The sequence below is a fragment of the Bos mutus genome, chromosome 3 (assembly GCF_027580195.1).
Source record: "Bos mutus isolate GX-2022 chromosome 3, NWIPB_WYAK_1.1, whole genome shotgun sequence".
In the NCBI taxonomy this organism is placed as follows: domain Eukaryota; kingdom Metazoa; phylum Chordata; class Mammalia; order Artiodactyla; family Bovidae; genus Bos; species Bos mutus.
The window spans coordinates 112956552-112981337 of record NC_091619.1 but is presented as its reverse complement, the minus strand read 5'-3'; the positions used below and the strand labels follow the sequence as shown (position 1 = coordinate 112981337).

The window sequence follows — 24786 nt, the reverse complement described above, 5'->3', positions numbered from 1 at the left end:
TCGTCAATTTGAAATTTTTAACTTAAATACTAAATATCAAATGTATTATTTTATGATTTATAAAATGTTATGTGTACAATGTATGAATTGTAAATAGAGTAAATATTAAATATTAAGCAAAATTTAAACATGTATATTTCAGAATGATAAAAGAGGCAAATACATTCGGGGAAAAAAAAAAGTCAGTGGAACCCAAATTGTGACCTCTTTCCAAGGGGGTCATTATTTTTACCCGTTTCACCTTAAACAGAAGAAATGAATTTTTCACTGTAAAAGAAGGTAGGACTTCTCACATACACAGCACCCCACTCGCCTCGCTTCCTGGCCAGGGAATCGGCAGCTCGGGGCAGCACCCACACCCTCACGCGCACCTCTCACCCTCACCTCCAGCCCGGAGTTCCAGGAACACAGGAAACCGAGGCACAGAGAGGCCACGGAACGCACCCGAGGACGCACATCCAAAAACAGAAACACAGGCACCGGGCGCCAGGAGCCCCGTCCCAGGCCGACAAGCCGCACGGGAACGAGACCAGCTTGAAAGGGTTTCACAATGAGCCTACTGGCACTCCATGAGAACACAGGGAAACCAAACTCAGCAGAGAGCCTCACAGGGTAAAACAAGCTCAGCATCGGACCCTCTGCCAGACACCATGTGATGTGTCGTGGGTGGGACACAGCAGATCTCCTGGATAGTCTCATGCTGATTCATCTGTGAATGATCTACTCCTCAAGGTCCACAATACCCCACCAGAGTCCTCGGATCGTGGAAGGCAGGGTGAGGACGCAGTGCTCAGAACAGCTCTTGGAAATAAACACGTTTGGCTCGTATCAGGAAGGATATGAATCCATGTGCTGCAGATGGAGCTAACTCTTCCAGTTACATAGATGAAGGGGAGGCAGGGGCACGGAGGGGAGAAGAAGCCAGAGAAGGGAAAAAGACCACTCTGCTCTCCCCACTTAAAAAGTGAAGGTACAATAGTCAACAACTTAAAAAGAAGCGGTTAAAATGAAAATTGTCAGAAAACACAGGATGAAGCAGCGGAAACAAAATAAAAGGTTAATTCACACTCGTAGTTTTGAGAATGGATCTGCCCCACTTGGGCAAAGGTACATGTCAGAGCAACCACAAATCCAAGCATATCCATATATGTGATATGTTCTATTCTGGGGTCTTTTGCAAACACACACACACACACACACACACACACACACACACACACACACACATAACAAGCATTGGAGAAGGAAATGGCAACCCACTCCAGTGTTCTTGCCTGGAGAATCCCAGGGACGGGGGAGCCTGTTGTGCTGCCGTCTATGGGGTCGCACAGAGTCGGACACGACTGAAGCGACTTAGCAGCAGCAGCAGCAGCAACAAGCAATTATTCTAAAGCGAAGCTGCTGGGCCACACAGTTTAGGACTCTCTTTCACACTCATTCTGACCTCCCTGAGAAGGAGAAGGGAATGACAGAGGACGAGATGGTTGGACAGCATCACTGACTCAATGGACATGAGTTTGAGCAAGCTCCGGGAGATGGTGAAGGACAGGGAAGCCTGGCCTGCTGCAGTCCATGGGGTCACAAGGAGTCAGACATGACTGAGCGACTGAATGACGACAACTGGCCTTCCTGAGAATCAATCACAGGGACTCTACTTAAATCAATGAGGCAGCTGGACCTCAGGGCAGTGAAATGACTTCTCAGGGCGCCTTGAGCCTAAGTTTGCAGCCAAGACCAAACGGATTCCACTGACTCCAGAAGCTGCACCCTCTCCACGTGGCAACGGCTCCCACAATAAACAGAACATTCTTTCCTGCCACCATCATTGTGTAACTCACATACCTGAAATCAGTTCAAGGCAAGAACGCTAAGAGAAAGCAAAGAAAGAAAGAAGCATGGGCTATAGAAGAATCAGATTAAGGTGAGGCTGGGACAGCACCCACCGCCTTGAAGCCAGAAGGACAAAGGACATCGGGATCATGGGGGGTCTCAATGGCCCAACAGGGGCCCAGGAAGCAAAGCCAAGCCACTGGGGCAGCTGCCACCTGTGGGAGTGGCCTTTGGGGGGTGCGGGGGGGTGGGAGCAGACTTCCCTCCGTCCAAGATTGCTGCTGCTGTGCTGTGCTCAGTTGTGTCCGACTCTTTGTGACGCTTGGACTACAGTCCTCCAGGCTTCTGTGTCCATGGGATTCTCCAGGCAAGAATACAGAAATGGGCTGCCATGCCCTTCTCCATGGGATCTTCCCAACCCAGGTATCAAACCCAGGTTCTCCTACATTGCAGGCAGACTTTTTACCATCTGAGCCACCAGGGAAGCCCAAGACCACCAATTCCAGGCCCCAAGACAATGAACACGGCCCCCCCTTTCAACATCCCCTGACTCTGCTGTGTGTGGAAGCCTCCAGTGACCGGGAACAACCAACTCCAAGTGTGAGGGCTGGCTTGTGCCTTCTGAGACCTGAGTCAACCTTTCCCTAATGCATCTCCCTCACCAGTGACTCCTGGGTCGTGTTATGTCTGCTTCTCAAAAACTGGGAGACAAGTCTCCAGGCTCCCGGCTTTCCCTTCCAAATTAAAAATCCCCTAGTGTCTTTGAATGAACTGGGCTTCCAGAGCCTTCAGTGAACCAGATCAGGAAAGCAGATTAGGCATCTCCTTTTAAATGCAAGGGAGGTCAGAGTCAAGTATGGTTGGGTCTCTAGCCTGGGACCTAAAATAACCAGAAGGACGAGATATCTGCGTATCCAGGAGCTATGGCTGAGCCGTGGGCACCACCGAGACAGAGCCTCCCTTGCTGGGTCCACCACTCCACCAGTGACCTGGCCAGGGACTGAGGCTGCAGGAAAGCAGGTTACAAGTGTAAAATCCTGTCACACATATCTCACAGACTGACTTTTCCGTTGTTTAAAAGCCCTTGCCAATTGGAACAGGAAGGTCCCAGATGGATAAACACCCACCATCCCCCATGTCCATCCACTGACCAAGTGGCGTCTGGGTAATTCTGGTCTGAGGACAAGAGGGCAGGAACTGCATCAGAGGCTGGTGGCATTGTTTGCAGAGTCAATCCTCAAGTGTCAGCCCTTGCAACGACAGGCACAGGGGGCAAGAGGGAACACGATGCCCTTTGACAAGCATCTCAAACAGATGAACATCCACGCATATGAACATGAATCCCACTGGCACTCAAACGCAGCCCACGGAATAAAGGGAGCGGCCCTACAGGTCGATTAAACGACTAAGTCAGGCAAAACCTCGCACCTGACGATCGCACCAGAAGCAAATTCGGTACTTGCGAAGAATTCTCAATAAAGGATGGGAAAAAAGGGACCCTCTTTTCCCCTTTCCCTCCCACCAGCTGAAGTGTGCCTCTTCTAATTATCTTTATTGGTCAGATAAGGAGAAGCCAAATAATTGCTTCCCAAGCCTCTGGCTGGTACACTCTGATACTGAAGGAGTAACTGGGACTCTCATCCTCCAATTCACAAACTTCACTTCTTTTGTAAGCTTTCTGAACCTTCAGATCCAGGAGGGATGTCAGAATTGAAAAACCAAGGCAAAAAAAAAAAAAAAAAGAAATCAAGGAGAAGAGATGAGAAAACAAAAGGTCAGGACACATCTTTGAATTAAAGCCAAGCAAACCAACAGATGTGTGCTAACACTTTTTAAACTCTACAAGCATATACAGTTTTGTCTTAAGCAAAACATTAATAACAACAGAAAAGAGAACAAATGGGAAAGCCAAGATCGGTGGAAATGTATGAGAAACAGAATGTCTCAGACGGTAACCTACAGACGAAGTATCATCGTCACACTACACTCTAATGTGAGCTGAACAAAACCTACATCGCAACGATGTTGGGCAGATGGCACTTTCTCTCAAAATGATGCAAAGACAATAATCGCCCTTCTTTGTGCTAATCTGTTGACCTTAATACCAATTCTGTTCATCACCTGGGGATATAACTGCAGCTGCACATACTTTATCTCAATTGATGCCCTAAATAAATAAAACCTCTTTTTCATTATTTTACTCACTGTGTCACCATTTTAAATGAATATAATTTTTCACATAATTACTGAAAAAGAATAACAATAGCCTAAAAGCAATTTCCCATGATAAACAAAAAACTCATGCCAAAAAAGGAAAAAAGGATAAATAAACCTCCTGGAAACCAAAACATTCTTTTTAATGTCTGACAATGGCATTAGTCATATAGATCAGGGAAACAGGAATCTTTTTTTTTTTTTTTAAAGGAATTAATTATGGAAATCTCAACCAACTTGCTGATCAAGAATCTCCTCTTTTCTACCTGGTAAACTCCTACTGATCCTACAAGAACCAAATCATTTTATCCCTCTGGGAGGCCTTCATTCACTCCACCCCCTCTTTATGGACATTTGCTCCCTTTTTTTGTGTCCTCCAGTCATTTCGTTAGTTTTTCCCACAAACACTTATTACAAGTCTATGTGCCAAGCCCAGTGCTCTTCATTCTGCATGAGGAAAAGGAACGGGACACCCAGAAGGGGCTCACTGAGCATCAGACCTGGCAGGATGTTAGACCTTCGGACACACTAGGGCTAGTGTTTAGACACTAGAGAATCTGCCTGCAATGAGGGAGATTTGGGTTTGATCCCTGGGTGGGGAAGATCCCCAGTAGAAGGGCATGGCAACCCACTCCAGTATTCATGCCTGGAGAATCCCATGGATGGAGGAGCTTGGTGGGCTAGAGTCCACGGGGTCGCAAAGAGTTGGACATGACTGAGTGACTAACACGTTTTCACACTTTTTGATAATCAGACCTTACTGTAACATGTTAGGGTCAGTGCTCCAGTGGAGGTCTTCTGTGCAGAGAAATACAGTCATATGTTCCCCAAAGTACCCATGAAGCTGTGGTTCACAGGATTCACCATCCTCCCCAACAGGCTACAGACCTTGGAAGTCAGGAACTGCGCCCCAGGAAGCCCCAGCTCTCTGCAGAGTACACGGCAGAAACTCAAATGCCTCTTGATGCAACAGAACAAGAAAACAGCCAAAAATACAAAGTGGTCCCAGTGCTTTATAGTTGCGCCTTATACTTCCAGACATTTTTAACTGTATACCCAACCAGACGGCTGCACTGGGCCCATGGTAAAACTGGAGGATTCTTCGCAGAGGCACTTTCAAACATTCCTTTGGCTTCAGGATATTCCAAGCCCAGGTTGAGATCGAGAGAGACGCTGACAGGTGACCAGGATGAAACGTGGGCTCCAACTAGAGAAAATTAACATGGCAAGACACAGCCCAAACCTCCAGCGCACAGAGCGTCTCTGCTGCCCATCGAGGCTCTGCGTCCCAGGTGGGCTGTCCCGTCTCCAGGAAAACGAGTCGCCAACCTTATAAGTAAAACAATGGGGATTTTCCTAAATGTCTACCTGGAATCATTAACTTAAAAAAAAAAAAAATGAATTCTAAAACGTCGAGTATGTAATTAGTTCAAAATGTCTCAAACGAGAAACTTCAAGTGACACTCTCTTTAAAGCCCTGAATGTCCTTCTCAGCAACAAATTGAGTTTCAAAGTGTAGCATGGAAACATATACATCACCATACTGAAACAGACTGCCAGTGGGAATTTGCTCTCTGACACAGGCAGCTCAAATCAGGTGCTCTGTAACAACCCAGAGGGAAGGGATGGGGAGGGGGCAGGAGGGAGGTTCAAGAGGGAGGGGACAGGTGTGTATCTATGGCTGATTCACAGCTGATTCATGGCAGAAACCAACACAATACTGTAAAGCAATTATCCTCCAACTAAAAATAAATTTTAAAAAGGTACCCCAAAAACGTATCAAGTTATTTCAGTCATTTCATTTCATTGTTGCTTCACCTCTCCACTGAAGGGTTTAAAAAAAAAACAACCTATAAAACAGTCTCTCTGCCTACACAAACTGAATGATGCAAATCAAGAGAATCAAAAATTAAACAGCAAAGCCACTCATCAAAACGTGTTGTCAAAAATCAGTTGTAAATGACTAATTTAAAGAGCTAATCTCAGTCCGGGCTATCAATGAATCACTTTATTGCTGTAATCAATCCTCCCAGACAGCAACAGAACACGCCGAAAACACGTGTGGCCCTGGCCTGGCATTGCCCACAGCTGGTCCCAAAGAGTAGCTGCAGGCTGGCCAGGCCAGCGCCAGCGAGTGACACCCTACAGCCTAATGAATCATTCATCATTTGATCTTCCTTTGTATTAAATTATACTGGTGTCAACAGACTCTGCCCCGTTACACGCGTATCAAGTAACAGGAAACCGCCCTTGATCTGACAGAAGGCCTCTCTGAAACATTGTCGTTGCTGTCGGTGTTCAGTCCTCAGTCATCTCTGATTCTTTGCAACCCCGTGGACTGTAGCCCGCCAGGCTCCTCTGTCTATGGGATTCACCAGGCAAGAATACTTGAGTGGGTTGCCATTTCTTCCTCCAGGGGATCGTCCGGACCCGGGTGTCGAACCCGCATCTCCTGTGGTTCCTACATTGACAGGGAGGTTCTTTACCACTGAGCTACCAGGGAAGCCCCTGAAACATTCCAGGGCCTCCTAACAGCTAGGAATCTGAGGACAACAGCCCTGGAACCCTGGGAGGCGAAAGATACACATCACTGGGGAGAAAGGGGAAGAGCCTCCTCAATGGACAAAACCATTAGGGATTAAAAACTATGAGAAATCATCCCATGACAGTAGGAGCTTTTAATCTTTAACCCTCAGTTCAGTTCAGTTGCTCAGTTGTGTCTGACTCTTTGAGGACCCCATGGACTGCAGCACGCCAGGCTTCCCTGTCCATCACCAACTCCTGGAGCCTGCTCAAACTCAAAACTCTTTAACCCTAAAGGCTTGAAGTAAGGTTATAAGAAATCCATAGCAATGTGATGCGTGAAACTCTGTGCATTCTTAAAATCAGACTCTAACCATCTTACAAAGGTACCTGGTTCAAGACTAAGCAAATTAACTCTAAGAGGCCAGTTACATAATAATTAGGTAATCTTTTAAAGTTCCTTTCCAAGAAGTCAATTCAAAAACTTAACAGCTGAGGGACTTCCTAGGCAGTCCCAGGGTTAGGACTCTGCACTTCCAATGCAGGGGGCAGGGGTCTGATCCCTGGTCAGAAATGGCACAGCCAAATTAAAAAAAATTAACAGCTGAAAGTGTGTAACAAAAGGAAAACCTGCCCCCCACGACAAATCTGCTCTAAGGTCCTTTACACTCGAAAGGACGTCAAAGTTTGACACAAAGTGGCTGAGATTTAAAGCTAGTGACGCTCCTCTTCAAACACATCGCATTACAGGTCTGCAACAGCTTGCCTGAAACTCTGATATCCAAACAGGGCTGAAGACGGAAGCTTGACTCACAAGTTCTTAGCAGCCTCTCGGTGACCAAACATATTTATCACACCAAGCGCGAACATCCCCAGCTTTGCTGCCCTTTGTCAGTGTCTGATTACAGGGTGCTGCCCGACCTCACAAGCCGTGTTCTGCCACACACACCACTTGACTTTCCTGAAGTCCTCATCTTCCAAGTCTGGCAAACCCGCCTGGCTCCGTGGTTTAAGGCGCTACGGACATTCACAGGGAAGACTGAGCCTGGGCTCCGTGGCACGGCAACGCTACCCGAGAGAATTCTGCCCAAAATTCAAAAGCTCATTTAAACAGCACCTAAATGTTGCATAACCTACGTCACAGGAAGCAAGTATGATAAAATGAGAAGAGCAAAAAGCTGTGGGGCTGCACCTTTTCCTTGGAATTAGATACAGGCCTTACAAAAATCCTGAGGACACTTACGCTTCAAGCCTGTTTGCCAAAAGACAGGTGAAGGAAGTAGTTCTGTGATTACCTAGAACTGTGAAATAAGGCCCTAGAGTTCTGACTGCGTGTCCTCTAATCTAGTTCACGAACATTCGTTTTCCCACACAACTCACAAAGCTAGAGAGTTACTGTCAGATGAAAGTAATTCCACCCTGAGAAGGAAGGGCCACAGGGACAAAGCAACCAAGTGTGATTTTAGTTATTACTATATTTTATATACTGCCTTAGAGAGAGAAAAAATTCCCAACACACTTCACATCTTTACTATTCCAAACCGACTATTGATCCATTTGACCAGAAAGGAGACACCCCAACCCCAAAGCTTCTAACTTGCCTGCATAGCCACCAGGACGGAGCACTTGCCTCCTAAGTGGTGTGTGGGCCAGCTCCACGCCGGAGGTGTACTTGTCTGCAACTCAGGCAGCTAATTACTATTTTCTACAAAGACCATGAGAACAAAGATGCAAGCCTGCTATCAGAGGAAGAGCTGCCTGCAGAGCTGAACTTCCCCCGAACACAAGTGATGGTAGCGGTAGCTTATTACAAACCAAGGGTCTCGGCTTTCCATGAGGGCAATAACTTGCGTTGTTTTTAATATTTTAAAGGCACGTGGGAAGGGATGGGAAAATGGTGGGAGTCAAATGAGGTGCCTTCTAAAAAATTCCAGGGCAGGTTAAAACAAAAGGTATGTGCAACAAGTTAACTACAGATAACTACAGAGACCTGCTGTACCCTCATTAATCAAAAAATTCAGATTTTAACACACCGCACATTCGACTGCTTGGTTCCAAACATCTTCTGTCACCTGAGGATGAACCAGAGCGGAAGGGAACATGACATCACCTGTGTTCAGTTTACCTTAAAAAGAACTTCAGTGACGGCAGTGGTTTCTTTGTGTCGGCTGGTTTTAATATAGGGCTTGGCAGCCAGCTAACCTGTGAAGTCCACTAAGGAGGAACACTGTCTCCAGGGGTGGTGAGTTAGCAGTTGAGAACCTCTAATTAAAAATCCACACAACAGTGCTTCACCCACCTCCATCTCTACTGGCAGCAGAGTTTGATAATTAGCAGAAAGAACATTACTAACGATTTCTCGGTGGTGGAAAATGCGCACGGCCAATATTCTCAGACATCGCTCACAGCCCTCCCCGTGAGAAGAAGGGTGCAACAATCCAGCCACCCCCTGCACCTCGCCTCTTCCCTTTAGGGTGCTGCCCAGGCACGCAGATTTTTGCTGTTTCTGGATAATTCTGACTCCCGAACAAGTACCAGAGGTCAGTTGGTTCTTGCAAGAGACTACTACACCTTCCTCCAGAACCTTCTCTGCAAGCCCTCTGGTGGAACAGAGAACTGAGATTTCAGGATAGGTTGTGGGGCTGTGGTTTTCCTGCCTGAATGCTAGCATACATTCCCAGAGTCGGGGTACGGAGGCGTTCTCACTACATGACACCACTTGGCAGGGAGACCGTGGGCAGAGACCCAGCTCTGACCACTGGAGTGAACCCTCTTAACCAGCAGGGCAATAGGTGAGCGAGACCACACAGCAGCATTCGCAGACGGTGGCGTCTGCAGAGACCAGCTTGGGACGCGGGAGGAAGAAATTAACCAGGAGGAAGCCGCCTCTCCCGCCAGGCAGCATCACCTGCGTGGTGGCGTCAGGAGCCAAGCTGGGGTCCCTGGGGCAGCCCACAGATATCACAGGCGGCACGCGCGCAGTGTAGCCCGACCTTATGGAGAAAGAGGGCTGCGCCAGCAACTGCGGGAGAAAGACACCGCTGGGCAAGGTGATATCTCCGCAGACAGGCTCACAGTGGCCTCAGTGACAGGCCCTGAGGGGCACCAGCACACGCGGCAGGGAGCAGGGGCAGTCAAGAACTTCCAGACCCGCAGTACCGGAGTCCACTCCTTGCACGGCGACCTGCCGTCAGTGACCCGGGAGGGTCGGTCCCTGATCTCTCCCGACCAAGCCCCGGCGTGTTCTACCTGGCAGGCCGCCTGCGGAAACCCCCACCCCACTCCGGCCCTCCCCTCCCCGGGCCGCGCTGCCCACCTCTGCGTGGGGACCCGTCGATGCTCTCCGCGCTGGACGAGTGCGCGTCGGCAGGGGCCCGCCGCAGGCTGCTGAAGTAGCCGCGCGACCGCGACGCGCCGCTCCGCGGAGAGGGCCCGCCGCCGGGCGCGCCTTCCTTGCGCGCGAAGATGCCGCTGAAGAAGCGCAGCAGCCGGTGCTCCGACGCCGTGCCGTGGCCCGCGGCCGCAGCCGCCGCCCGCGCGCGCTCCAGCCGCTGCAGGTCGCTGTTGTCCAGCGTGCGGTTCTTGCTTTTGCTGCGCTCCCAGCGCTCCAGGTCCGAGAGCGCGTCGTTCTTGCTGAGCACCTCACCCACGTCCAGGGTGTTGCGCTTCTCCGAGGCAGGCTGCCCCGAGACCGCGGGCTCCAGAGCGGCCCCGGGGTCGGCCACCTCCTCCCCGCCAGGGGCCCAGGCCAGGCTCCCGGAGCTGCTGTAGCGCCTCCCGCGGCCCAGGGCCCTACCCCGCGGCGCCTCGGGTCGGCTCCAGTGCCTGAAGCTGAGGCTCCGCCGCAGGGGCGCGGCCCGGGCCCCCTCCACGTCCGGACTGCCCGGCGCGGGCGAGCCCGACCCCTCCTCCACCTCCTCCTCCATGGCCCGGGGCCTGCCGGTCCGGTCCTCGAGCTCCGGGCCGCGTGCGCAAGGCCGGAGCCGCCCGAGTTCCAGCTGCCCGGTGCTGCGGGTGCGGAAGGTGCGGAAGTCCCAGGCGCGCGGCGGCCGACGGTCCTCCGGGTCCTCAGCACCCGCCGCCTCCTCCACGAGCCGGCCGGGCGCGTCCGGGGAGCGCGCGGTCCGGGGCCTCCGAGTCGGACGCGTGTCCGGGCCACCGGGGCCCGGCGCGCCCAGCTGCTCCTTTCTGACCATGGTCACGGAGATGCGGTAGACGGTCTTCCTAGGGGGCGGCCCGCGCGGCATCGCGTCCGCGGGCGGAGACGCGGGTTCGCCGCTGCCGTCCAGCAGGTACATGTCGCCTCGGGCCGCGGCCGCCCGCCAGGGCTCCACCGCATCCAGCGCGCCGCGGGCCGCCGGGCCGCGCCGGTCGGGGCCCGGTCGCCGGGCGAGGCGGGGAGGGCGGGCGCGCCCGGAGAGCGTCCACGCCCCCCGGCTCGCCGCGAGGGCGGGGGGGCGCGCTCAGGCTGCGGGAACGGTGCCCCAGGCGCCCGCCAGCCCCTGCGCCGCGCGGCCCGAGTGCGGGGGTCCGGGCCCGGGGCGCCGAGCCATGGGCTGGCGGGACCGGCGGGCGATCAGGCGCGGGGCCGGGCTCGCCGGCAGGTGCGGTCGCGGCGCGCGGGGCCCGGAGCGGGCGGCGGCGCCCGCGGCTTCATTGTCTACGGCGCGGTGCCCACTCGCATACTCCGGCCTTGTCCGCACAGTCCGCAGCCTCCGCCACTCCCTGGGTTCGGGACGCGCGGGCAGCTGCGCGGGCCGCGGGCGAGCGGAGGCGGTTTAAAATGGAAATGCGCGCCGGGGCGGGGCGGGGCGGGCCGGGGGGGCCCGACCAGCAGGGACCGCGGGCCGCGCGCCCAGCCCGGCCGCCGAGTGCCGGGAGCGCGGCGGCGGTGGGCGCGCGGATCGGCGGTCGGGCCCAAGCGCCGGGGTGGATCGCCGCGGCGCGGACCGGAGCCTCCGGTCAGGTGGGGGGCGGGGCGCAGATGAGTAGGGGAGGGGGCGGTGAGGGCTTGTTTTGCCAAAGAAAACAAAATATGAGCCCTCTGTCACCTACTGAGGATTTTTACGAAGACCCTGTCCTCATCGAGGTGCTTTAAAGAAGATCTGACTCAAGAGGCTTGTTTTATAAAACAAATATTTTAGGTACTGGTCCTAACTTTACAAAGGAGCAATAATGCATTCCTAATAAGGGCCCAGGAAGGCAACATCAGGCAGGTGATGGGAGTGTGGGTCACACCAGAGCCCTCCAAACAAAGGACCCGCAATTTCACTCCTAATTAATATTTTGGAGTATTTTCCCAACGTGGAGGGAAACCTCCCGACAGGCAGGCATTTGCTGTCTGGGGTCAGAGGCAAGAAAACACAGTGAGGAAGGGGAGAGGGAAGAAGGCTGGCCTGTCCCAGTCCTGTGAACTCAGGGATCGGCTTTTGGTTTTTACACCTGTTAAGTAGGGATGGAAAAGGGAACAAACAAAAAACCCAGTACCTAAACTCTGAGCATTCTTGTGAGGACTGAACTAGCTCAGATGCATGTGCAGGCATTCTGTGTAAGCACTAAGTATTTGCCATCTTTGCCCCACCAGCTACTTCTTGGCTCTCTGGATACTGGTTCTCCGTATTATCCAACGCAGCACGATATTCAAGGGACTTGATCCACGTATTAGTTCTTCGTGATGTCCTGAAGATAGATCTCTCCAGTTCGCTTGTTTAAAACTTTCAGAAAGCAAATGTCTCATCAAACTGGATGCTCTTCTACAGCCTTCTCTAGGCCTGAAAATGCCAAGACTGCAGAGAGGTGGTTTCTAGGAAAAGTGCTAGAGGCCAGGCCAGGTGTGACTGTGGGATTAGACAGCTGTTTGCAAATGCTGATTTCCCTTCTTTAGTCTCTTGAATAATTATGGGGCACCTATTGTGTTTATGGCAGGGAAGATGCTATAAAGATGAATCGGGGTCTCTTACAAAGGAGGTTATAACCTAGGAAATCTGAATTTTACCTCAGTGAAATGAGATATTTGGGCTTGATGAGATAAAAGTTGAGTTTATTTTTTAAAAGATACTTTATGGTATAGAGGATTTTAAGGGCCTTGAAAATACCCTGTACCCTGAATGATAGATATGTATCATTATATATTTGTCCAAACCCATAAAATGTGAACCTAGAGACTGTTACACAGAGTAAGTCAGAAAGAGAAAAGTAAATTTTGTATATTAATGCCTATGCATGGAATCTAGAAAAATGACACTGAGGAACCTATTTGCAAGGCAGAAGAGAGACACAGAGAACTCATTGTGGACGCAGGTGGAGAAGGAGAGGGCGGGGTGGACTGAGAGAGCGGCGCTGACATATGTGCAGGGCCAGGTGTAAACAGCCAGCGAGGAGCCGCGGCACAGCACGGGGGGCCCACGACAGCACGGCGGGGTGGGGCGGCCCAGGAGGGGGGACATACGTGTACCTGTGGCTGGTTCATGTGGGTGTATCGCAGAAGCCGATGCGATGTTGTAAAGCAATTATCCTCCAATTAAAAATAAAGTTAAAACATTTTTAAAAAGAGTGAACCCTAATGTAAACTATCGACTTTGGGGGATGACCAAGTGTCAGTGTTGGTTCATCAGTTCTGACAAACTAACCGCTCTGGTGGTGGGATGGAGGGATGCTGATGTGTGGGATGGTGGGAGTGTGTGTGTGTGTGTGATGGTGGGAGTGTGTGTGTGTGTGTGTGTGTGTGATGGTGGGATGCTGATGTGTGGGATGGGGTGTTTGTGTGTGTGTGTGTGTGTGTGTGTGTGTGTGATGATGGTGGGATGCTGATGTGTGGGATGGTGGGACAGTGTGTGTGTGTGTGTGTGTGTGTGTGTGTTAGTCACCCAGTCGTGTCAGACTCTTGGCGACCCCATGGACATGTAGCCCGCCAGGCATGGGGGTGGGATAAATGGGAAGTCTCTGCACCTTCTGTTCAATATTGCTAGGAACCAAAAGCTACTCTGAAAAATAAGTTTTTTAAAAAGTACTTTAAAACACATTTGACCACCCTCAGAGGCTCTACCTGGACACATAATCACCACCATCATCGACTCAAGCTCCATCCCCCTGCCCCTGGCACTCGAGGATTCAGGAGTGGCGTCTCAAACACATCCTCACTGAGAAGATGGGGGACCCCGGGCAGATCAGTCTTGCCCCCTTTGATAAGACCCATGAACCACCAACCTCTACAGCTACAGCCGGACAGGAGTCATCTACCAGAATGAGGTTTCTAGAACCCACAGGTCAGGGGAATGCAGAGGCTCAGAGAGGGTGTGTGCTTTTCTGCAAGGGTACACAGCTCATCACTGAGGGCAGAACCGGGGAACACCCTGCCCGTGCCCACTTCCACGCTTCAGGGTCACTTATTCTGTTAGCTTCCTGCTTTGTGGACATGAGAGAGAGAAACGGCAACTATTACTGAATTTGACACTGAGTGAGTGAGTGAAAGTTGCTCAGTCGTGTCCAACTCTTTGAGACCCCATGGACTACACAGTCCATGGAATTCTCCAGGCCAGAATACTGGAGTGGGTAGCCTTTCCCTTCTCCAGGGTATCTTCCTAACCCAGGGATCGAACCCAGGTCTCCCGCATTGCACGCGGATTCTTTATCAGCTGAGCCACAAGGGAAGCCCAAATTTAACACTAATTGAATACAGATGATTCACAACCTGTCAGTAAGTCATTTATTCATTGCTCCATCTGTTGAATTTATTCATCAAATATATATATTGAGTATCCACTGTGGCACTCCGCAGTGAGGAGGCAAGGTCTCTGATCTCCAGAATTCACAAACCCGTGAAAAAGGCTGCAGATCTCAAGGCCAAGTGATGGAAGACACACAGACAGGAGGCTGAAAGACTGTAATGGACGAGCACCCGAAGAGACAGCTAAAGCCTCCAATCTTACAGCTGTAAGACCTAAAGGTCCACCAGGTCTGCAAGCAGAGAAACGAAAACTCAGCAATGCAGAGAGACCTGATCTCTGTTAGGACCAGGATCCAAGACCTGAGCTTAGCCTGGGGTCTGTTCTCACCATGAAAACTTCAAAACATTGAGATGAATTTTAACATGAAATCAGCTGGCCCATAATTAAGATATAAACTACATCTCGATATCTGGGGCATTCATAAAAGCCCAACGGTGGGGGCGGGCGGTGGCCAGCATTTCTTTAGAGCCTGAATACCGTGCAGTTGGGCTTCCCTGGTAGCTCAGCAGTAAAGAATCCAACCTGCCAAGACAGGAGACGTGGGTTCGAGCCCTGGGTCAGGGAGATCCCCCAGAGAAGGAAATGGCAACCCACTGCAGTATTCTTGCCTGGGAAATCCCACTGGACAGAGGGGCCTGGTGGGCTCCAGTCCAGGGCGTCACACAGAGACAGACGCGACTTCAGGACTAAACAACAGGCAACGCTGGACTGTCAGGGTCCTCCCAGTCCCTCCGTGACTGTCTCAAATCCAGCCCGGGTTTTGCACTTTGCCATGGGAGGCCGCAGGCTGCAGAGTAGAAGGTTCCATCGGATCCACCTTAGATGACACTGAAGGAGTGCGCTGTCTCTGCTCCAGCCGGCGTGGTCACTATCCTTCAGTGCTTTCAGCCTCTCTGACAGCCCTCGTTTTCCACGCAGTTATAGCGATTCCACATGAGGCCCAACGGTCTGCAGGGGAAAACCTGGGAGAATGGCTTCTCCCTACCACCCTGGATACATGGGCTCTTCCAAGGCTCAGCCAGAACCTGCCACTCCAGAATCTAAATCCTCTTTCTCACAGCCAGACCTGCCTTTGAAAAATAAAAATAATTACACTATATGTGTTCAGGTGGGCATGGCGCTTTCATCTTCCTCTTGCTTTTTAAAGCAGCCCCTCTAGGCCATTACTTCTTGAATTTTTTCCAGCCATGGAGTATATCTGTATCACCATTTGGGCTTTTAAAAAAAAGAGATTGGGGTTGATCTTACTGCCACATCAAAACCGAGCAGCAGGCAAAGCCCTGATACTGCAGAGATGCCGGTGTCAGAGAGGGAAGGACTGCAGAGGGGGGGTCCGGGAGAGGTGGCCGGCCCTATCTATGCCCCCAGCCCCCCATTCATCACCCCTGGCAGCTGACGTCGCTCTCCCAGCCCCAAGCTGATAAAGGTCCTTCGGCCACCCTCCCGTGACATTCCAGTCCCGGGCCATCTCTAGCTGCCTACAAATGAAACATCCTTGCGTGAAAATGCTATCTCGCAAGCCTTCCTAGAGCTGATCAGCCTTGTTTAAAAGGAAGCCCCTGGTAGACCGCAGAGCCATCTGCTCCACGAGCTGCCTTTCCAAATAACAGAACATGCCAGCCAGTCACCACGTTTACAGCATCTTGGCAGAGCCCCATCTGTGGACCACAGAAACCACCCACCCCCTGCTGGCCTTGTCCTGGCCTCTGCACACTCACCCAGCAAGAGCTGACAAAGACCCCTCCCCGCTGTCACGGGGCCTGTGACAGGCTCTCTTCTCGAAGCAGGCTGACTGACCGATACATACAGGAAGCAAAGAAAGAGATGCGTGTTTTCCTGAACAATTCCCTAGCAATCTCTTTCGGCCAGAGACTCAAGTCCGATGGAGAAGAGCAGGATCTAGATCTAGGATCTGCTGCAATACTCAGCCCCTGCCATCACCCTGCCGGGACTGACCTCATCAGGGACCCCGCTGTCCCTCGTTTTCAAAACTGCAAGTCAAAGTGGGACTCGAGGGAGAGACCTTTGAGTCACAGAAGGACAAAGCTCGTGCTCAGTCCCTGAGGCAAGGACATTCTGATCCAGCAGGATAAAGACCACGGGGGGCCTCCGAGCACCTTGGCAGCATCTTCCCTCAAGGACCAACCACGGTACAGTCACTGCCATCCTAGTGGCGGGACCACGTGGCGCGTCTGGACGCACAGACGTCCGAAGGCCTGCGCTCCACACCCCTCAGTTTTAACAGGAAGCCCCCACGGCGTAACCGCAACGGGCAAGACAACCAAGCTCCAGGCTTGAGAGTGAGGAACCAGGTCACCACTACCGATCACCACCGAGCCCGGTTTGACCGCAGAAGAACGCGTTTTCTCAGTCCACTGCCTGTCCGCAGGCATCCTCAGCTCTGAGGTTTGGGCAGTTCTGGCCACATGGAAGCCAGAGAGCTGGGTGCCCCTGCGGGTGGGCCAGGGCAGAGGAGGGTGGGAGAGCCACCCCCGCAGTGTCCCGCCAGCCAGGGTTTCTCCGGGGACCTTCCTGCAGATTCCAGATGACTGTTGATCGACAAGATGCTGGCAGTCGGCACCACGCTTGCGCAAGGGTGCTCACACTTGACTCAAAGAGGAGTTCGCGTTTGAGACGAACGGCCACCCTGACAGTCAGTGGACCAGGGGAAAGTGGTACTTGAGTTAAGAAGCAGGTGGGTAAGATAAAGGCAGAACATTAGTATTTCTACCTGAAACACTCAAGAAAAGATTTCCAAAAGAAAGTGGTATGTGGCTTTCCGGAGAAGGCAATGGCACCCCACTCCAGTACTCTTGCCTGGAAAATGCCATGGACGGAGGAGCCTGGAAGGCTGCAGTCCATGGGGTCGCTGAGGGTTGGACATGACTGAGCGACTTCACTTTCACTTTTCCCTTTCATGCATTGGAGAAGGAAATGGCAACCCACTCCAGTGTTCTTGCCTGGAGAATCCCAGGGACGGGGGAGCCTGGTGGGCTGCCGTCTATGGGGTCGCACAGAGTCGGACACAACTGAAGTGACTTAGCAGCAGCAGCAGCAGCAGCAGCAGCAGCAGCATGTGGCTTTCATCCAGAAAAGGGTGCGTCCACCACGGCGCTCTGAGCATCCTGAGCTGGTTCCTTCTTGGTGGGGCCTATCCTGTGCATCGTAGAATGTTTATTTAGCAGCATCGCTGGCCTCTACCCACTAGATGCTGGTAGCAACACACACACACACACACACCCCGCCTCTGCAGTTGGCAGATACTGGCAAAAAACGTCTCCTGGGAGCACAAAGCCCTAGGTGGGAAACCACAAGTCCAAAGGCACAGGCCAGGCACACTCACATGGAAAGGAGACGAGGACTCCCGGTCTTGACTTTTCATTTTACCATTTTACTCATTCAGCCAGTCCTGCCTGCTTCTGCATGTGATCAAGAAAAGCTCTGGACAGCCTCTCCATAGAAAGAGAAGCAATTATTTCCAGCAAATCTCTCCCAAAATACAAAGAACAGCAGCAGTTACAGAGGAGGCCATCTGTGATAGACACGTCATCACTTACGATTAGTTTAAATGAATAAATATCAGGAATGTGATTAAAATGCTGGAAAGGAAAAACATGAGGTTTCACCTATCTTAATTACTTAAAATCCAAAGCAGTGTGGTATTGTGTTTAATCAGAAAATGTCTTAAGCAAGATGCTTGAAGGTTTGGACCCAGGAGTGCGTTCCAGCACTGCCTAGGTGTGGAGCGAGTACCTGAGCACACGTGGGATCTCCACTCCCGCCATAAGCCCCCGCAGAGACTGTGTGTAGACTGGACGGGCCACAGATCCAGGGCGGGAGATACCTGGTCACACGGTCCCCTCCTGAACTAGCTCAGGTGACCATCATTCCATTCTTTGCAAATGGGAACCACTGTTTAAATTACAGCAAGCGAGGGCTGGAAGAGATATTCAGTCAGTTCAGTCGCTCTGTTGTGTCTGACTCTTTGCGACCCCATAGACTGCAGCACGCCAGGCTTCCCTGTCCATCACCAACTCCCGGAGCTTGCTCAAACTCATGTCCATTGAGTCGGTGATGCCATCCAACCATCTCATCCTCTGTCATCCCCTCCTCCTCCCGCCTTCAATCTTTCCCAGCATCAGGGTCTTTTCAAATGAGTCAGCTCTTCACATCAGGTGGCCAAAGTACTGGAGTTTCAGCTTCAGCATCAGTCCTTCCAATGAACACCCAGGACTGATCTCCCTTAGGATAGACTGGTTGGATCACCTTGCAGTCCAAGGGATTCTCAAGAGTCTTCTCCAACACCACAGCTCAAAAGCATCAGTTCCTCGGTGCTCAGCTTTCTTTACAGTCCAACTCTCACATCCAAACCTGACTACTGGAAAAACCGTAGCTTTGACTAGATGGACCTTTGACCCATTTCACAGATAAAGCAGCCGACTCCATGGTAAGCCACCTGGCTGAGGCCACAGCAGAGGAGCAGAGGGCCCTGGACACAGCTGGGACAGGAGCCCCCAGGAAAGGTCTAAAGTGAAGCGGAAACCACAAGTCCACTTAAGCAGGCCAGTGATGAGCAGCTTTTGATTTCAGAAATATGCTGGTGTCAGGGAGGAGTTAGGTCCTCACTCTCCAATACAGCAATGTGTCAGAAACATCTTCATGGTCTTGCTAAGTGTCAGGCAAAAGAGACTTAAGCTAGAATGAAAGCCAAGCCTATGAACTGTCACTTTATGGAAACAAATACCAACCCCCGCTGGAGTGACAACCACAGCGGCTCCCACCCACGGCCACCGTGGGGCTCCCAGCAAGGAAGCTCCCCTTTCTTCCATCCGGCCTCCAGCTCTCTGCGGCAGTTCAGCCGAGGAGTCAGAAGGATTTAATCAAGGGCGACACACAACGGTGCACCTGTCCCTTGAACAGCTGCAAAGGAGCCCTGGAATGTGTGTGGAGCAAACCCAAGCAACTCCTACAGATTACCTAACCCTCCCAGCCTGCGAGGGCAGAGGGGCTGAGCCCACCTGCTAACATCTTCCTCTGCAGGATCCCACAGGAGGGACCCCCTCATAATAACATCTGCCCGATGGGGCGGTCCTACGGACACGGCAAGCAAAACCCTGGCGAGAGTCTGTAGGGACCCTCCTAACAGCCTCTGCAGTGGAAACCAACACCAGGAACTGGCAAAGACCAGCCAGCCACCTGAGCATGTGTGTGACAACGGCTGGGTGTTTTCCAAGCTGCTCTTTGGACCCACAGACCCCCAAAGAGTCGTAAAATCCAGAACTCCTGTGAAACTAAAAGTCGAGGACACAAATAATGCCCTGGGAATTATCAGCACGGTGACAAAGCTCACCTTTATGGAGAAAAAGCCTATTTGAACAAGAGTTCTCATGACTGCAGCCCATGTGGCATCTGGCTGCAGAGATATCTGGAAATCTTTCATCTGTGCCCGGGGACCTAAAGGTTTGATATGTTTTTCTCTGAATGCTGAAAATAGCATGTTTAAGATGCCTGTTTGAAGCTCAAATCCACCCCCCTGCCCCAAATCTGCAGTGGGAAACAAGTGATCAGCCTCCTGCCTTCATTAGCCAAGGTGTCACCAGCTCCCTGGTCCCCAGGCTGGGAGGATAAATGCCCCACAGCGGCTGGCAACAGCAGCCACCCCTCCTCGGTAGATAACAATTTGCATAAGAGCTCTGGGGACAGGAGAGAAGTGGGCCACCAGGATCAGTTCTGACACAGTAAGACAGAATAAGACAGAATAAAATGTCCACATCTTCGCATCTGCTCGCCACGCCCTGGTCATCGGCACGCAGCCTGCAAAGAGCAGGGGTGAGGGGGTTCCTGGAGCAGAAAGCTGAGGGGTGCAGAGGGGCACGGGGGAACACGGGGCTGCGGGTCTTGGCCCAGAAGACTCCGGCGGGCTCTCGGCTTCTTTACCTGGTTATGAAGTTGTGCGAGGCGTGTCTCCTTTAAAAACAATCACCACTCGCCCTGGAACCTTCCATGAAGAGAGATGGACCAAAGCAGGAATGATGAGTAAATCAGCCGTGGGCAGGAGATCTACAGGGCCCAAAATCTTGACTGCGTCTCCGCCTCCGATCGTTTCTGGCCCCCAGGAGTGCTGCTGGACTGTGAACCTGCCTGGTGACGGACCAGCACAAAGCTTTCTAAATTTGGAAAAGGAGGTTCCACCCGCCAGCTCCGGGCACCACAGTGGGTGGGTCAAAGGTGGCCCGAGAAGCCTCTAAATGACAAAGTCCAATAACCACTGAAGCCACGACCAGCTGGCTTGGCGACAAGGGGGGCACAGGGCGGGGGTTTGGGTACCATGCCTGGGTCCCTCTTCCACTCCACCACAGGGAGGCGGCCAGGGAAGTCCTCGGTCCATCCAGGGCACCCCCGCCTCTCACCCTCCAGGGGTCTCCTGTCCTTCACTGGCCTCCTGGGCCTCCTCCCACATGGCCACATGCTGAGCTAACACCATCCTACCATCCTGGCCTCGAACATTGTCTGCCCAAAGCCTCCAGGCTGGCCGTCCTCTCCTAGAACTGCCACCACAGTCGTTATTGCAGTACAGCCTCTCCTCCCCAGTCCTTCAAACCCCTGAATCCAGCAAAGGCTGAGAGACATCCTGCTGTTTACACCAGCCATGACCCTGCCAGCCCCCTGGTGCCTCTGAGAGCCCCCCCAGCCCACGCTCACCCCAACCGCCAGCCCCTGGACTGATGCGCCTCTCACAGAGTGTCCATGGGCCAGCAGCACGTGGCCCTCACCCAACCCTCCACATCTCCAAGAGGCTCTCGTTCAAGCTCAAGTACGGGGGCCCCGGGCCCAGTGCGGATGATCACACAGCGGGCAGGGCTGGGCACCACGTTCTGCAACCCCCACTGCAGCCCTGGGCCCCCACCCGCCTCTCCATGCCAGCGATCAGAGCTGACCGCCTCCCTGAGGACGCCTCTCAGGAAGTGTGCAGGGCAGTGGTCAGAGCAGCTGGCTCTCCGGCCTCGTGACCACACCCTTCTCTCCCCCACTCAGAGATGGCATGTCCATCACAATTGCCTCCTCGCCTCAGGCCAGGCCAGCCCATGAAACTGCTCAATCATCACCCGCTTAATGGGCACAGAAACAAGAGCCTATCTCCTGTCTGTCCTCAGCCTCTCCCAATATCCCCCCCCAAATGAGGAGTGCCCGCTCCATCCCCAAGTATCTCCCATCCTCACTGTCCTCCCTGGGTGCCCTGGGCAGGCAGGCCTGGCACACCATGCCCCCGGCTTAGCCCACTCTTAGGCAACCACCCTTTCTGCTGCAATCACAGACTTTTGGGGCACAATGCTGCCCCAGACCCCCAGAGACTCCCATCACCTGCAGAGTCAAATGCCCCTTTGGCACCTGTGCCCCAGTCCTTGGATGGCCCCCCGCCCAACCCTCTGCAGCGCTGAGCAGCTGGGGTGCTGGACTCCTGAGGGGTGCAAATTCTGTGTGACTTTGGGAACGGGACCTCGGATGTCCACATCAGCCTCACTGATGCCATAAGGGGACAATCACAGGGCAGATGTGAGGGTCAGGTGTGATGAAGGCTGTGAAGTCCTGGTTCCCGGGCTTGGAGCACACGTGTGGGCTGCGGCATCCAAGCCTTTATCTCAACACCTCTAACCACTTGCCAGTCCGGACCAGGCCGTATAGAGCGCACGCGCACGCACGCATGCACGCACACACACACATACACAGACCCCCTGTGCACACCCCTTCAGGGTACACACACACACACACCCCCTGTGCACACCCCTTCAGGGTACACACACACACACACACCTGTGCACACCCCTTCAGGGTATCAGTCACTTTCTCTGACCTGACATTTGCTACTTGCCATGGACACAACCACCTCCCCCCAGAAGACAAGGGCCGGCAGCTTTCTCTCTTCAACTCCAGCCTTGATCAGCGCTCTGCTGAAGAAATGCTGCCCAGGGGTTGACGTCATCGATCCAGGGGGCTGATTCCAGCTGAGTTGGGGCGGGGGGAGCAGCAGGACCCCCGTTACGTCACAAACACCAGCAGAGGTCAGCTGACTCGCCGGGCCCCGCCCCCTCTCGGATGCTCGGGTTTACTCGGCCACACAGGGCCGACCCCGCCCCTTCCCAGTGTATCTAGGAAGTCTCCAGCGGTTTAGAAAGGCACAGAGGACAGGGTGAGTCATTTCTTCCCCTGGCCACAAGAAGCCTCAGCTGCAGCGGATCTGGGGTGGCTGCCCCCTGAGAAAAGCTGCCCCTCCCTCGGTGGAAAACAGGCTAACGCGATGAGGCGGGGGCAGTGGGGGAGAGGAGAGATTGCCCAGAGCCTGACTGCCGGTGGGACGGGGGGGTGGGGGGGTCCTGTCCCCTAGACAGAAGCTTCATTTTAGGGAGGAGAGAAGAACAGATGCTGAAGCTGAAGCTCCAGTCCTTCATTGGAAAAGACCCTGATGCTCGAAAAGATTGAAGGCGGGAGAAGAAGCGGGAGACGAAGCGGGAGACAGAGGATGAGAGGGTTGGATGGCATCACCGACTCAATGGACATGAGTTTGAATAAACTCCGGAAGTTGGTGATGGACAGGGAGGCCTGGCATGCTGCAGTCAATGGGGTCGCAAAGAGTCGGACACGACTGAGCGACTGAACTGAACTGTGCGGTTCAGAGTGGAGAAAGTCTACTACCTGGAGAAAGCTTTCCTTGGAGGTTTCCGGGAAGGTGATGCTCCTTCCCAGCCCACCCCAAGGGCCTGAGTCTTGGTCACGCCCACTATGCAAAACAGGGTGGGTGGAGATTCAGGAGTTCCCAGCCAGCCCGGGATGGGGGTGGTCGGCCGGTTCACTGGGATGCTGCAAGCAGGGACCACCTGCCCAGCCCTGGGCCCTTGCTGCGGTGCGTGCTCTGTGCTCAGTCGTGTCCCACTCTTTGCAACCCCCTGGACTGGAGCCTGCCAGGCTCCTCTGTCCCTGAGATTCTCCAGGCAAGAACAGTGGAGTGGGTTGCCATTCCCTTCTCGAGGGGATCTTCCTGACTCTGGGAGTGAACTACAGCCTCCTGAAAGTCTCCCGCCAAGGCGGATGCTTTACCGCTGAGCCTCGGGGGAACAGAAGGAAATGCAGGTTGTTGGGCCAGGTGCTTAGAACACCCAGGAAGAAATACAACACCTGAAATAATTCAGAACTCTTTAAAGAGAGGCTACTGATGAGACCTCCCCTAGAGTCAATGCAAGGATCCTGTGGCTCTGAGTACCTGGCATTTCCAAAGTTCTCAGAAGAGTGGTTTTCATCACTTTTCAAATGGCCCATTCAGGGAAGGCCTGGGAGGCTGCAGTGGGCCCACAGAGAGGGCCGCTCTGCAAACACCGCCTCCCTGTGCCCAAAGTGTCCAGGAATCTCCAGGAAACAACAGCTGTCACTGGACATTTCTGGGTGCAAAAAAAAAAAAATTTTTTTAAAGTGACGCAAGGCAGCAGAATGTTCATACCAAAGGCCTTCTTCTCAGGAAGACTGCTCTCTGGAATTACAAAAGTTTATGCCCGAGATTTAGCACTTGAAGTGAAGGTCCAGGAAAGCCACCAGCACACAGCCCCCCAGCATTCACAGGCTGCAGTGAAGCCAAGGGCTGAACCTGGGCCTGCAGTCTGCTCACACGGCCCTCCCCAGGCCTTCGTGGGGCGGGACAGGGCTGGCCCACCTCCTGCAGCCAGGCCAGAGGGGGTGTCACTCATGAGAAAGACCAGAGAGCAGTGGTGTGGCCAGTCTTTGTAAGTCATGCACGCAACACTCTTTCAGTTTACTGGCTCGCTTACAGACAAGATATAAAAAGGTAATTCACACTGATTGACGATTCCCAGGACCAAAGGCCCTCCCACCTACTGGAGGTTTTAACCCCAGGCTTTAAACCCCAGCACAGCGGGCAGGGTGGGCTGGCCCACCCCCAGCCAGCCCTTCTAGCGTTTCCACCCAGACCCCCAAGAAGCCAGCTCCCCACCACCTTCCTCCTGCAGCCCAGGGCCTCCAGGCTCAGCCAGACCAGCCCTGGGTTGCTCCTCCCAAGAGGGCCAAGGCCAAGGCCAGGCTCAGCTGGGCGGCCCTTCACAGATGTCAGCACAGTTCATCCCATTTGATCCCCCAAAGCCCTGGATCTCGCTCCGGGTGTGCCCTGCCCCCACCCCCTCCAAAAGCACCCAGTGCACCCAAGGAGGGGGGGTGTGGCTGACCCCACTCTGGGGTCCCCCAACTTGCAAAGGGAGGCTGGAGTGGAAGCTAGGGTGGAGAGGAGACAGGATGAGAGGGCTTTCGGGAAAGCAAGTCAGAGAACATCACTTTGCTCTGCTTGGGGAGGGGGGTGGGGGTAAAGAGGTAACAGACTTTGGGAGCAAGCAGGCAGAGGCGCCAACACACACTCACAGCCTCTCACCCAGTTCCACATGGGGAGGGGCAATGAACGTTCCAGGCAGCCTGGGGCAAAACAGGCTCCCATTCA

The 24786-nt window shown here is 53.2% G+C and overlaps 1 protein-coding gene across 5 annotated transcripts in view; it reads right to left on the bottom strand.

Moving 5' to 3' along the window:
- Positions 1-24786, bottom strand: part of AGAP1 (ArfGAP with GTPase domain, ankyrin repeat and PH domain 1) — a 572049-nt gene that overhangs the window by 402134 nt on the left and 145129 nt on the right. Inside the window, exon 1 of one of the 5 annotated variants that reach the window (XM_070368537.1) lies at positions 9884-11341. The exons of 2 other annotated variants lie outside the window; for them this stretch is intronic. In XM_070368537.1, the coding sequence (XP_070224638.1) occupies positions 9884-10865 (982 nt within the window). In that variant the 5' untranslated portion in view covers positions 10866-11341. Of the gene's footprint in view, positions 1-9883; positions 11342-24786 lie in introns of those variants that run through there. 2 more of the 5 variants (XM_070368538.1, XM_070368536.1) reach the window with 2 other exon arrangements.